This window comes from Anas acuta, chromosome W, assembly GCF_963932015.1.
Source record: "Anas acuta chromosome W, bAnaAcu1.1, whole genome shotgun sequence".
Classification (NCBI taxonomy): Eukaryota; Metazoa; Chordata; class Aves; order Anseriformes; family Anatidae; genus Anas; species Anas acuta.
In genome coordinates this window covers 19,021,176-19,035,630 of record NC_089016.1, presented here as the reverse complement: position 1 = coordinate 19,035,630, position 14,455 = coordinate 19,021,176, and the positions used below count along the sequence as shown (strand labels likewise).

The following is a 14,455-nucleotide window of genomic DNA, read 5'->3' as shown; positions in this document are numbered from 1 at the left end:
AAACAATCGGGGAAAAGGGATTCTCTGAAAAGTTTGCTGCTCCAACTTCCAGCAGACAGTCCTTCAAACACAGAAACGAAGAAGATTCTGACCAGGATTAGGGGGGCCCTGCCTCCAGCCAGGGGGAGGAAAGGGACAATCGAGTTTATTGGACTGTGTGGATTCGATGGCCTGGCACGTCAGACGCACAGAAGTATAAGGCTTTAGTAGACACCGGTGCACAATGTACTCTAATGCCATCGAGCTATAAAGGGCCAGAGCCCATCAGTATTTGTGGAGTGACAGGGGGATCTCAGCAGTTGACTCTATTGGAGGCTGGAGTCTGACTGGGAATGAGTGGCAAAAGCACTGTATTGTGACTGGCCCGGATGCTCCGTGCATCCTTGGCATAGACCATCTTAGAAGAGGATACTTCAAGGACTCAAAAGGGTTCCAGTGGGCTTTTGGTATAGCTGCCTCAGAGACAGAGGGCATTAAACAATTGTCTACCTTGCCTGGTCTCTCAGAGGACCCCTCTGTTGTGGGGTTGCTGAGGGTCGAAGAACAGCAAGTGCCAATCACTAGCACAACTGTGCACCGGCGGCAATATTGCACTAACCGAGACTCCCTGATTCCCATCCATAAGCTAGTTCGTCAATTGGAGAGCCAAGGAGTGATCAGCAAGACTCATTCACCTTTCAATAGTCCCATATGGCCAGTGCGAAAGTCTAATGGTGAGTGGAGACTAACAGGGGACTATCGGGGCCTGAACGAAGTCACGCCACCACTGAGTGCTGCAGTGCCGGATATGCTAGAACTCCAGTACGAACTCTAATCGAAGGCAGCCAAGTGGTACGCCACAATTGATATCGCTAATGCATTTTTCTCCATCCCTCTAGCAGCAGAGTGCAGGCCACAATTTGCTTTCACTTGGAGGGGAGTCCAATATGCTTGGAATCAGCTGCCCCAGGGGTGGAAACACAGCCCTACCATTTCCCATGGATTGATCAAATCTGCGCTGGAGCAGGGGGAAGCTCCTGAACACCTGCAGTACATCGATGACATTATTGTGTGGGGTGACACAGCAGAGGAAGTTTTCGAGAAAGGAAAGAAAATAGTCCAAATCCTTCTGATAGCTGGTTTTGCCATAAAACAAAATAAAGTCAAAGGACCTGCATGAGAGATCCAGTTTTTAGGAATAAAATGGCAAGATGGACATCATCAAATCCCAATGGATGTGATCAACAAAATAACAGCTATGTCTCCACCAACTAGCAAAAAAGAAACACAAACTTTCCTAGGTGTTGTGGGGTTTTGGAGAATGCACATTCCAAATTACAGTCTGATTTTAAACCCGCTCTACCAAGTAACCCCTAAGAAGAATGAGTTTGAATGGGGCCCTGAGCAACGACAAGCCTTTGAACAAATCAAGCAGGAAATAGTTCATGCAGTAGCCCTTGGGCCAGTTCGAACAGGACCAAATGTAAAGAATGTGCTCTACACTGCAGCCGGGGAGAACGGCCCCACCTGGAGCCTCTGGCAGAAAGAACCTGGGGAAACTCGAGGTCGGCCTCTGGGGTTTTGGAGTCGTGGATACAGAAGATCTGAGGCCCTCTACACTCCAACCAAAAAGGAGATATTGGCAGCATATGAAGGAGTTCGATCTGCTTCGGAGGTGGTCAGTACTGAAGCGCAGCTCCTCCTAGCACCCCGACTGCCGGTACTAGGCTGGATGTTCAAAGGAAGGGTCCCCTCTACACATCATGCAACTGATGCTACCTGGAGCAAGTGGGTTGCACTGATTACTCAGCGGGCTCAAATAGGAAACCCCAGTCGCCCAGGAATCTTGGAAGTGATTATGGACTGGCCAGAAGGCAAATACTTTGGGATATCATCAGAGGAGGAGGTGGGTCGTGCTGAAGAAGCCCCACTGTACAACCAGTTACCAGAGAATGAGAAGAAATATGCCCTGTTCACTGATGGGTCCTGTCGTATTGTGGGGAAGCATCGGAGATGGAAAGCTGCTGTATGGAGTCCTACACGACGAGTTGTCCTAACTGAAACCAGGACTGACTAAAAGAGATCAAGGACATCGATGAGCAATTGTCCTAGGCATTGGTTGTCTTGAATCACTCATATTTGACTAGGAACCGAGAAGACCCTCCTGCGAGCATACATTTTCAAACAATAAATATAGCAGCACCAAATGTGTTACCACAAATAAGAATGAATTACCGAGATCCTGCTACAGGAACTTGGAAAGGGCCATACAGGTACAGAAATACAAATAACACCTGTGATTACAATGACACTGCTAGGCAGGGTTTAGAGGCTTATGGCACGGAGACAAGGGGTAACAACTATAGCTTTTGGAACAATCGTACAGCTATCGCCTTACCTCCTGATGTTTTTCTGATTTGTGGGGATAGGGCCTGGCAAGGTATCCCTGCAAATGCTATCAGAGATCCATGTTACTTAGACAAACTTACTATATTTGCTCTTAGCTTGTCGCAGTTGCGTGAGATCACCAGACATAAATGGGCATTGCTTGCACCGGATTGCAATGATAATGTTGAATTGCTTGGTGTTGCAGCTAGAGCGGCATTGGCAAGTTTAGTGCCAGGAGTGGCCTCTGCAGCTGCACTTAACAACTTAGAAAAATTGGTATGCTGGGCCAAGAAGCAAGCCCATGCCACGACAGAGATACTTGAGGAGATGTTACCAGATCAAAATAGTCTGCGACATGCGCTCTTACAGGATTGAGCTGCTATTGACTTCTTGCTTTTGGCTCAAGGGCATGGGTGTGAGGACTTTGAGGGAATGTGCTGTTTGAACTTTTCTGATCATAATGAGTCAATTCACAAATCCATTACTTTCCAGAAAGAGCACATGAGAAAGATTCAATATGATATCAATCCTTTCAATCAATGGCTCACTGATTTGTTTGAAACGATGCCAAGATGGTTACTGGGATTAATCAAAGAGGGATTAAGGATTCTGTTTGTTGTGGTGTTAATCATCATTGCATGTTGTATTGTAATAAATGTGGTTAAAGGGTTACTTGCAAGACTGTTACATTGGGCTTGGTTTGCTCAAACAGAAAAAGGGGGAATTGTTGAGGGATTTTTGAAACAGCAAAGATCCCATGGCTTGCTGCAGCTGAGCAAACCAAGCTACCAGGACGACTATGAGAAGTTCCCATGACAGTGTTCACATCGCCCGATTGAGGAATTTAGAAAAATATTGTTGCTAGCAGCTGGCTTCAAGGACAAGGTCTATATGACTGCTAATCACAAGGGGGTTGTTTTCTTGCAGGTGGGGTTGTTTTCGTGCAGTTGTTTGTGAGTGCTTTTGACCAATAATCTTGTGTGAGACACTATCCACCCCAGTTAAGTTTACTATAAAAGTTAGGCTATTCGGGTAATAAAACAGAGCATGATTTGACCATACAAGTGTCTGTCGTGTTTTCGTCCGTTCTTCCTGCAACAGCTACCTTTTGGGCATCAGTCATGGATGATAACCAGTGAAGTGGAAGTTTCCATTTTTGTTCTTTATTATTTTTTGCAGCATAGATATTCTGATAAAATTAATGAAATATTAAAACTGAAAAAAAGTAAGAAAAAGGAATTTATACCTGGCATGTTCCTGAACTCCAACAATCTCTACTTCACTATCAGAAGAGGCAATATTAATTTCTTCATTGATCTGGGCATTACCAGAAGAGGTTTTGTCACTTGCAAGGAAGCCTGGATCCAAATGACCTATAGAAGGGAAAAATGCAAACACTTAACAGCTTACATGTCTCAGAAATCAGCTGGAAAAGGAATTTCTAGATCTAACCCCCCAAAATAACGAAATACCAAGATCGGGAAAGGTTATTAGATCAACTTAGCTAACTTTCAGTTTGTTATCAGATACAGGATGATCATTAGATTTATCCTATCTCAGTAGCTCTAGTGACGGTGTTATCACACAAATGTGAGAAAAGACATACCATTATGTCAGGAACACTTCTCTGATTTAGGGGTAATTAGACTTTCCAACTGTTATTTTACAATAATGCTAAATTAGCCTGCACGTCAACCTCTTTGAAATAAAGCAAGATGACAATCTATTGTCAATAAATCAAACCCAGTGACACTATGGGAAAGAAAGCCTACAGGATGGATGGAAACACCACACACTCCGAGGAAATAGAAATGTTGGTGTCAACATTTTGTTCTAAACTAGGAGAAGACAGAAGAAAACAAAACTATCATTTTCTGGTCATGCCACTTCACATCTGCTCTTATATTATTACAAATACTTGAGAAAAAAAAAATCTTTTCTTCATAACCTCTATATAAAGCACTGTTTTATTTTAGTTTAGTTTTTATTACAGCTCCTCAATAGCTATCCAGTTCATCAGTTTGTCAAACAAGTCCTTTCTAAACATAAGAAGTGTGGCAGGTTTTCGGTTTTCTGCCAAGTACTGCTGAGTACTTCACCACAATTAGTGAAATTGTGTTGTGAAACATTATACTTGCACAGAAAACACAAAATAGACAAAACATTTTTTGTTTTATAGAAAATAAACTAATTCAACACATAAAAGTATAAAAATATATATACTTTTATTGTCTCTCTTCAGCAGCAACCTGGAAGAAACAGGGCAGCCTTGAAGACGAGACTACCTACTTCTTGGAAACAATTCACACAACTGTATTACACATGGGAAGAATCATTTGTAGAGCAGGAAAATTTGAGATTAGCTGAATGTATTATCTATATCTAGTTTGACTGGACACTTCCTCAAAGATAGGAGGAGGAGGTTGCAATAATCATCTACAGAACTCTAAAATGTAGTGTGCAAACTACAGAACTGATTAAACCCCAAGGAGGACACAAAAAGAAGAAATTAATCTTAGAACATGTGCCGGGAAGACTTTCTAATTGAAAATACTCAGATACACTTGAAATACTTGGAAAAGATGGAAGCAAAATAGAAGGACAGAGTATGTTCACTGCTTCTGGAAAGTGAAGGCCCTTGGTGCAGCATCGGAGCAGGGCTGGAAAGGGAAGGAAATCCGTGTGCTGCAATAGGCCTGAAGGAGGAGTTTCCACCTCACAACACAAAAATGATTTTAAGCTGAACTTAAAATAATAGCCCAGGTAGACTTTTCCTAACATTACAGTTCAGCTGAACATTTCTTGGCAAATATCACTGACCGCCATGAAGTCCCAAAATGGGTCACAGATATTTCTTAAACAGAAGTGGCTGGTGCAACATGAAACAGAAGCTCAGAGGCTTTGATTCACATGCTGACAATGTAAACCAGGAGCTCGAGGTGATTGCTGCCCCAGAAGGTCGCATCACCCTGCTCCCAACAGCCACGGACACTGTGGCACTGGCAGCAGAACAGCAAAGTGCTCCTTGACCGCTTCCAGCTTACTGCTACTGCTCTCGGTCTGCCTTAGTATGTTAACTGCTGAGTCTAAAAAGCTGACATATGCCATCCTGCAACCTCTGCTAGACAGGGTAATGCCCGGCAGAGGGGCTTTTAGAGCCCTACAATGAGTCCCCAGGGTATAATCAAAGAGCCCCAAAAGAGTAGGATATTGCCATAGCTTGTTCAGACAACAAAAAGGTACTTAGCAGTAGGGAAAACATGATTAGCAAAGTAAATATTACAACATGTAGCTGAGTGTAAATCAGGATTACAGCAAACAGATTTATAGCCTCTGGCCATACAAATTTCATGCCTAATAACATGGTTACACTTTTTTAATGTGAAGATGACACTCAAAGGAAATGTCTTGTTTGCCCTACAACATCAGCTTGCAAAATAACTCCAAATATTTGCCTATACACAAAGATGTGATAGTGTGTCCCAGTAAGATTTTTCACTTGGATAAACTTTATGGTGTTATTTTCTCATGGGAACACATCTTTTAATGCATGCTAAACTAGATACTGGCTTGAGATTAATTTGGAAAACAGAATTATCAAATCTTACATCTGCTTTCCAAATGTGCAGTCTTAGGCATGGTAAGAAAAGGCCAGCACTGACAAATGTAGAGCCAGAAGTGTACTAGAGGTACAAGGTTCTGAGGCAAAGTATACACAGGGGAAAGAAAAAAAAAAAAAAGAAAAAAAAAAAAAGATTCATCCTTTCAGATGCTTTCCCAGCATGAGGAATGAATTAGTCTGGACATGTTCCCATTTGTTCAAGGATAAAGAAGTTTCTTGAAGTTATCTAGGTTTCTTTTACCTCGCAACCTCATCCTTGCAAAAGCAAAGTGCCCTTGGATATAGGTAGAAGGAGGGATAACAAATTTCTACCTGCATCACTCAACTGTACTCGTAAGAGCTAAGCAGAAGGGAGCTTGGTAAGAAACGTTCACTTTTTATGTCTTTACATTCCTTTCTTTCTACTAAAGTACCAAATCATTAGTGCTATGTAATAAAGTTAATTTCAGCTGTTCTAATCTTTTTTTCTAATCACTTAATAAAGGAGTAGGCTTGTGAGCCTACTATCCTGCAAACAACAGCAGTGAACTTGGAAAACACAGGCTAGCTTCAAAAAGGCTGGAACATCATCCGGCCACAGAGCATAGCAAAGATAACATAACAGAGGTTCTCACATTCGCGTAACAGAAACGTCTGCTATATAGTAATGGAACAGCTCTTTCAAAATCTGCTACGTACTTGTCTTTCTTTAAGCCTGATAGACATAGAAAAGTAGCTCTGAGCTACCAGGAGACTTCCAGTATAGGTGCCTTTTGGCAGGCTTACATTTAAAAAACAGAGTAAAACAAAAAACTTCTCTGCTCCACCACCACAGGCAAGACTCCATGTCTTATGCAGTTAAAATCATAGCCATATATCAAAAATGAGTGGAAAGGAAGCTAATACATTGGCACTTGAGGATACTGGGTGAAGTCAATAGGAAACATTCCCCATTAGCTCCCTGCTTATATAGCACTCCCCCAAGATACAGGAACATCTTGTGTTAATGCTCAACTCTTTTTCTAGTGGAGTGTTGCAAGCACCAAGTGAAGCTGAGCAGTTTTTATGAAGCCTTCCACAGTATTCCTGCTCTTACTTTCTTGTAGGAAATTTCTTTTTAGTCTCTTGATGTGAAGCCCGCTTACCAGCACTTTTTCACCCTTCATCTTTATTTGATGTTGGTATGTTCAGTTTTCTAGGGTATGTTAAAGAATACAGATGGCATATGGAAATAATTAATGCTTGTATTTTAAGGAAATAAAAAGAGAGAAAAAAAGACATACAGAGACATAGACAATTACAACAATTAAAATAAGATTATGATTGGTTTACTAGCTAGTGGCATGGGTCATCAGAATCAACCATTCAGTAATAAGTTTAGCTCACTCTCATTAGAGAGGAGGAAAAAAGAAAAGAAGAAAAAAAAAAAAGACCTATTTTCCAAGAAGTAATTAGAGGGAAAGGAGGAAAAATAATTAAGAAAATTAGTTTAAAAAAATACATTGCAGGAATCTTTGCCAATTTTTACAAGTTGTATGTTGGAATAAATGTCAGACATTTTCAATTAGCTCCTATACTGCTTTATTGCATAGTCCATACAAGGTGCTTTTAAAGCCGTATAAATTACAAAGATATCAAAAGGACGGAAGGCAGAGACAGTGGCCAAGATGCTGGAATGAACATCAGAGGAAGGGAACTTCAACAGACCTGTATCAGCACTCAGCTCATCTAGAAGCCCTTTGGTTCTCCAGGTAGATCCTGAGTCTTGATTTCCTAAAGAATTATTGTGTTTTTGAACTACTGCAGCCGCCAACAGATTGTCCACATTTACCACTTCTGGGTCCGAATTTGTGTCTGATATATCATAATGAGCTACAACTGGAGGTCCATCTGCAGAAGGAGAGAAAGGCAGCAGTTGTCAGAAATCAGCATTCTGTGAAAGACACCTTAAAAAGTACAAATAAGTTGTTTAAGGATTAATGCAATCTCCCAGCAAAGCTCTTAAAAAACTATAAATTGTATCAATTGTATCACTTCAGTTAATGAACATAGTCTGAGATTACAGAGACATTTTAACCTTTGCATACACAGAAAACACAAATGTGAGAAAAAGTTATGAATGTATCCGTTATTTGTGTAATATCTTTCACATTAACACATAACAGCTCCATATCAGACAATGTCACATTTACAGTCCTAAAAGGATAAAACCTTCAGTTTAAAAGAAGAAATAATATACTACAGGACATTAAGTTTTGGCAAGACATTTAACTAAAGAATTTTACAAAACTCAAGTGACAGCTTACATTACTTTAGGGTTGATTGAATAAAGCTAACTTTCTGATATATCTGAATCATTAAACTGTAACTTTTACAACAATTTAACATTAGGCAAGCTTACTTATGTAACAGTTATCTGTCAGGGACGGGGGGATTTTTCAGAAGTACATATTTTTAGTTTTGTTTGTTTGTTGTTATTATTTTTCTTTTTTTTTTTTTTAAGATCAAGAACAACGAGGAAGGAAACTATAGTGTGCAGTGATAAATACACTTCTTTTTGTTTTTTATGATTACCATATGCACCTTTTGCCACCAAAGTGAAGGGGGGAATAAGCAGAGAGAATTGCTTACATGATTCTGAAATCTATTCCTGAGGAAAAACAAAACGATATTTTTGGTCCATTTTATTAGGATAGAATATTTCCCTTTTGAAAAACCCCTATAATTAGGAAGCATACTAGGAACAGAAGAGGCTCACAGAAACCTCAAATTCAAGATAAGGAATAATTTGCAAGTAAAGAGAGAATAGCTAAATATCGTCACACTGAAAGGATGCACATTTTAATTACACAGAATCACAGAATTTCTAGGTTGGAAGAGACCTCAAGATCATCGAGTCCAACCTCTGACCTAACGCTAACAGTCCCCACTAAAACATATCCCTAAGCTCTAATTCAAATACCTTGTCTCAGCTAGTAACTACAGCTTATTGATTCAGAGTGGGTGAAAGTGCTTGGAGTTCTCATTCAAGTGCCAGAATGAAAACTTGGTTTGGGCTAAGACTTTAGCCACAGAAAACAGTACAAAATGGAAAAATGGCCAAAGCTCAGCTGCTTTCCTCATGCAACTGAACAGCTCCAAAGGAATGCTGGCAGCTGAATGTCTGAGGGACTTTTTCATAGCATGATGTATCAGTCATATGGGACACTAATAACGTGTTCAGAAAGACAGGACCTTCAGAGTTACTGAATGACTGAAGAAATTTTTAAAATTCACAAAGAATAAAAATAATAAAAAAAAAAGTTTCAGGAAAGATTGGTCTCATTGAGAAGTAACCAAGGTCTATTGTTGAAGACAAAGAATGCAATGAGCTAAAAGTTTCTAGGTCTCTGAAAAGCTGTTTCTACTCAGGTTTGCTTGTGTGACTCGGTCCCTGAAACATAATTCAACACAATATCCTAAGAAATGCCTGTTCTGGGATTAGCAATGCACTTCATTAGAGTGACCATATTGCTTAAGTTGTACTAAAGATCAGTTTTGCAACAAGGTATGAAGAAATTCACAAAATATTTGAGATCAGACCTGCCTCCAAAACAATTTCATAAAACAATGTTATATTACAAACTTAAAACAGACCCAACAAAAATAAATGAGTAGTTAAATGCCAATGTATTAAAGACCAAATTGTTCACAACATGAAACACTGATGATTATGACTAGAAAATAAATCCTGATAATTAACTGAAAGGCAATCTTTTGCTTTTGAAAAGGCAATTGCAAAATAATGGCACTCCAAGTTCAAAATTAAGCTGGCTGATGTTCAGTTAATTATTTGTGCAAGCTGATGATTTAATTACATGCAGAAGTTACAAGTGGACTGAATTACAAGAGGAATGTTTTCTTTCAGTCTTATCATCAGAGTTCAGCATGAACATATATAACGTGATCTATAAAAATAAACAGTTGAGTGCAGAAGATACGAGGGTCAAGTACAATATTGACTATTTGACCATTTTTACAATAGGTTATCTAAAATTTCAGGAGCTGTGTACTATTCATTCAGGTATTTGTTTCTTTATCTGCTTGCTAAGGTTTCCAAAAGAAGCAGCAATATTTGATTTAGATAGACGTGTTTACACAAGTAAAATTGTATTTGGACAGAAGGCACCAATAGTCTCAAGTCAAAATTGTACCACTCCTACATGTATAATCATGCAAAAATGTATAATAAATGTATATACATGCAGAGTGATTCTCATCACCTACCCATAGAAATAACTTGTGTGAAAGTCTTCATCAGTAGGAAATACAAGCATAAACTTGTTATCTGTAGCTCCACTCTTGTATCTTCCACACTTCCAAACAGCACACCTTATAACTTAGCTTAAATTTAGTATACATCAAACAGACAAAAATATTTTCAATATAATTTACATACTGTAATTATAGTTGTCAGCGTAACAGCCACCAATTTAAAGGTCTGGAAAAAACAAGCTGACTGTTTACAAAGCAAGCACAGCAGAGGTCTCTGTGCTTTTCTCAGCGTTGCCTTTCAAAACTAGATTTGGAAAGGAAATCCAAATGTACCTATCACCAGTAAGCGGCCAACACGGCCAAGGTAACAAGTCCTAGGATTCTCAGCATGAATAAAAGAAGAAACAAGCAAGAAATGCTCACATGTGTTTAAAACAAACAAACAAACAAACAAAAAACAGACATAGATAACAACTAGATGAAAGTTGCAGTAGATGTATATCAAAAAATCCTCTAAAATAGCTCCAGCCCCCAAAACCCATTTCCTGTTCAATAGCAGGCGAATGGGGCAGGAGGGATTAAGCTTGGGCACAGTGCGACATGACCAACTGAGGGCGTGATGCAAAGTGACTGCGGGGTACTGAGAAATAAAGGCAACTGGCTTCATCTAGGAAATAAGGACTGAAAAAGGCTTTCACGATGAAAAGGATCAACTAAAACCACAGTCACAACTCTTATCGGCTTGTCTTTGTGATAGAGCTGCTCCTTGCAGTAACTGACTGTAAAGGGATTTTGAAGGAGAAAAGAGACACCAAAACAAAACCATGGCAGGATCACAATTTAACGTAGCACAATTAGGAGGTTCCCTACTCAGTAATTTAAACAATGTCTTTAGGAAAAATCACATCTTCTGAGAACCCAAGGTAGCTGGAAGTCTTACATTTCACTGGTGATAATTTATTTACTGGGTTTAATTTATTACTAAAGCACTAAATGCTTCAAAAAGACAAGGCTGAAAGTTAGTAAGTACCAGCAGCAAAATACACTTAATGTTAACAGGGGGAGGGAAAGACCGCAAGGTTTTTTTTCTTATTATTTTTTTAAAGAATCTGGAGGCAGAGGTCATCACAGGGACAACGCTTCCAAGCATCCAATTTTCCCTCGATTTACAGAGCCCATCAAAGCTAACTCCACTCAGGACAAACGAATTAAAAGCCACATGCACAAAAATCCAGGTCCACACAAAACAAGCTTAATTTGCAATGCAGCAAATTCAGTCAGTTCCTATTTGCTAGCCACTGCCATGCTTTTCACAGAGCCACATCTCCTTTTATCCCCCAACTCACAAGAACAGCAGCACAAGAAAAAAGGGGGAACCAAGTGTAAAAATCCAGCTGTGGGTTAAAAGCAGCAACCCTAGAAGCACCATTCCTTACCTTTGTGCTGAAGCAGCTGCTTACCAATGCACAATGTACCCGGTGGTCACTTTGGTTGTGAAACAAAGGGAAAGCTAGCACAACCTGAATGGGGAATTTACTCCTTCAAGTCATTCTCCCTCTTCAGCTTTCATAAATTTAGGCACGGAGACCCAGCTCGCTACCCAAATGCCCTCCCTCTGCAGCCAGAGAGGGGGACTTTGGGGGATAGGCAGGCTGAGAAGGATAGGGGCTCACATTGCAGCCCCCGGCATCATCTCCCTCCCTCCTGGCCTCCCCAGCACGTGGGGTTCAGTCCAGCACCGGCAGGGCACCCATCTCTGGTACCAAAACTGCCCGGAAAGATCAGCTCCAGCCCTAGGGATGGGACTTATGCTGAGTACTTTATGCGCTTAAATTCCCTCCAAGTAAAGGAAAAAGACTGAAGGCTCCAGAGGACTGCCCTGGCTGAAGTCAGTCCAAAATTCAAAGCCTAATTCTGGTGGTTGGAGCTGCCCTCTGGAGCCAGCGGTGTCTGGAGACATGGAGCCTCATTTATGTGTGAGCAGCACCATAAGCTCTCAGATGCACAGACGTGTACAATAACAACAGTAGTAATTGCAGCGCTTTGTTCTTAACAAAGCTTTCCATTAGTGATCTCAGCAAGGTGGTTATTAATCTCCTTTTGCCTGTGGGGGAAACTGAGGCACACAGAGATTTGCAGCTTGCTCAAGGCTAACAAGCAGGGGAGCTGAGCTGAACTGAAAAAAACACTCCTCTCAAATTACCGAGCTATTTTTAACTGGGAAATTATGGAGGAGTTTAAAAATAGCATTTGGGAATGTTTTCTTGAAACATACAAAAGCTGAAAAGGCAACACACTGAGGTACCCAGGTACTCGTGGGCCTAAAGAGCCATGGACTCAGCTCTTGGTCTTCTTTAGGAATAAAGGCATTGCTCTGTTTTATGCCCATCCCAGTACTCTGAATTAAATTATTGTTTTTATATAGTAAAAATGACTACTGAGATATTTTAAAAGAATAAAAAAAAACAAGAACACCCTTCATTTACACCTCGCACAAATTTAAGAGAGAACTGACTTCAAGATTAAGCAAAACATAGCATGGACTTTAATAACCACATAAACAATCGCTCAGATAATCACTACGCTAATCAATGCAAACAAATTTTGGGCGCCAAAAACTAAGATCTAGAGGATTGCATCCTCAGTAACTTGCTGAAATAGTTTTATAGTAGATAAATCAGTAACTTCCACCTAAACAGGATGGTTTCATGTATGACTACAGGTTGAAGCAACCACTTTTTTTGTTGTAGATAAACAATACAAACCTGCTATTATTTAAGACATGATCCAGAGATACATCTAAACTAGGCTCGGTTCAGATGGCATAAATGATCTGAACTCTAAAACGTTCCCAAAGGAGGGTGGGGGGCAGGAGACCTTTGCTTTTTTATGTTGTTTAGCAACATGAAACACTTCATTACTATTTATGTTTATTTATTTATTCCATGTTACAGTAGTTACATTTCAAAATTTACAGGGTTAGGCAAAGAATACATGATAAATACAATAAAAAACAATAGTGGTGTAACAACATTCTGCCTAAAATCATAAAGTGAACAAAAAAAAAATTGATGAATCCATTTTCCTCACAGTTTCATTCATTTCACACAGTACAGCTTTTTTTTTTTTTTTAATATATACATAATGATAATAAAATAATAGAAACTAACATAATCAAATGAGCATCTGTTCTCAGACTGGATCATTTATAATATATCACACCAGAAGAGATCTTAAAAATTCAAGTCTTGCTGATCATCATTCATTCTTTCAGGCTTTTTGATGGTCTGATGGAAAATATCTTAGATTTGTTTTACCAAATTATACAGAGAGACACAATAGTTATTTTCAATGTGCGTTAAGCAAAGGCACATGAAGCATGGTTGTGCACTGAGAACAGGAGGAAATGCACAATGTCTGTTGCACAACAGGACTCACTGTCGCTGGTGCTACTTAATGACTGCTTAATTGTGGAAGCAGACACATTAGCCAGATCTCTTCCCCAGTTTTACTTGGGAAAGGTGTATCAGGAGGGAACTGAAAGCATCACACAGAGCTATGACCAAAGTCTCCTGTGGAGGCACAACTTAGATTAGCGAAAGGCAGACAAACGAGGGCAGGCTCACCCCACCAGAAGCATCACGTTTTTGTGAGCCCGAGCTGCATCCTCCCACGACGAGCTGCTACAGGCTTGATGAGACGATGCAAAACTCCTGATGGTCCGGACTAACCCCTGCTCCATCAGTTTGAGATTTAAGAGTGCTCAAAATTGGTTTTAATTTAATCTTGTCCTCCATGTGCCTTCGCTTTGCTGATCCAGCACCATGAGATTAATAAAATTTGTGAGAAAAAACGTTTTCTAGCGGCATGTTTTGCAAAGTACTGTCCATCTTCATCAATCAGCCTGAGTATTTAGCTTCTACAATACTAATTGCACAGCGCATTTTTTCTAATGCTTCCAAACACAGCTGCAGTGGTCACAGTGCAGACCTTGATCGTTTTAAAAAACAAACATCAGCTCAGGGAGCCCCATTTACACACTTTTATCAGGCAAAGAGTCCCCTTAATGTAGTCTCTGACCAAAACCTGCAGAAAGTTCATTTTAATTAAGTGAAATGCCAGCTCCATTGAAATTAGTAGAGGTTTTCTACTGGTTTTAATAGGGCTAGGATTTAATTTCTAATGCCCTTGAGATAGCACTTAAAGACATTTATAGTATGTGATACAGAAAGA

The 14,455-nt window shown here is 39.9% G+C and overlaps 1 protein-coding gene across 1 annotated transcript in view; it reads right to left on the bottom strand.

Moving 5' to 3' along the window:
* The window catches only part of ARK2N (arkadia (RNF111) N-terminal like PKA signaling regulator 2N), an 81,338-nt gene that overhangs the window by 12,483 nt on the left and 54,400 nt on the right, over positions 1-14,455 (bottom strand). The window contains exons 3-4 of the mRNA XM_068665270.1: positions 7,676-7,858; positions 3,614-3,740 (exon numbers count right to left, since the gene is read on the bottom strand). Coding sequence (XP_068521371.1) covers positions 3,614-3,740; positions 7,676-7,858 — 310 coding nt within the window. The remainder of the gene's footprint in view (positions 1-3,613; positions 3,741-7,675; positions 7,859-14,455) is intronic.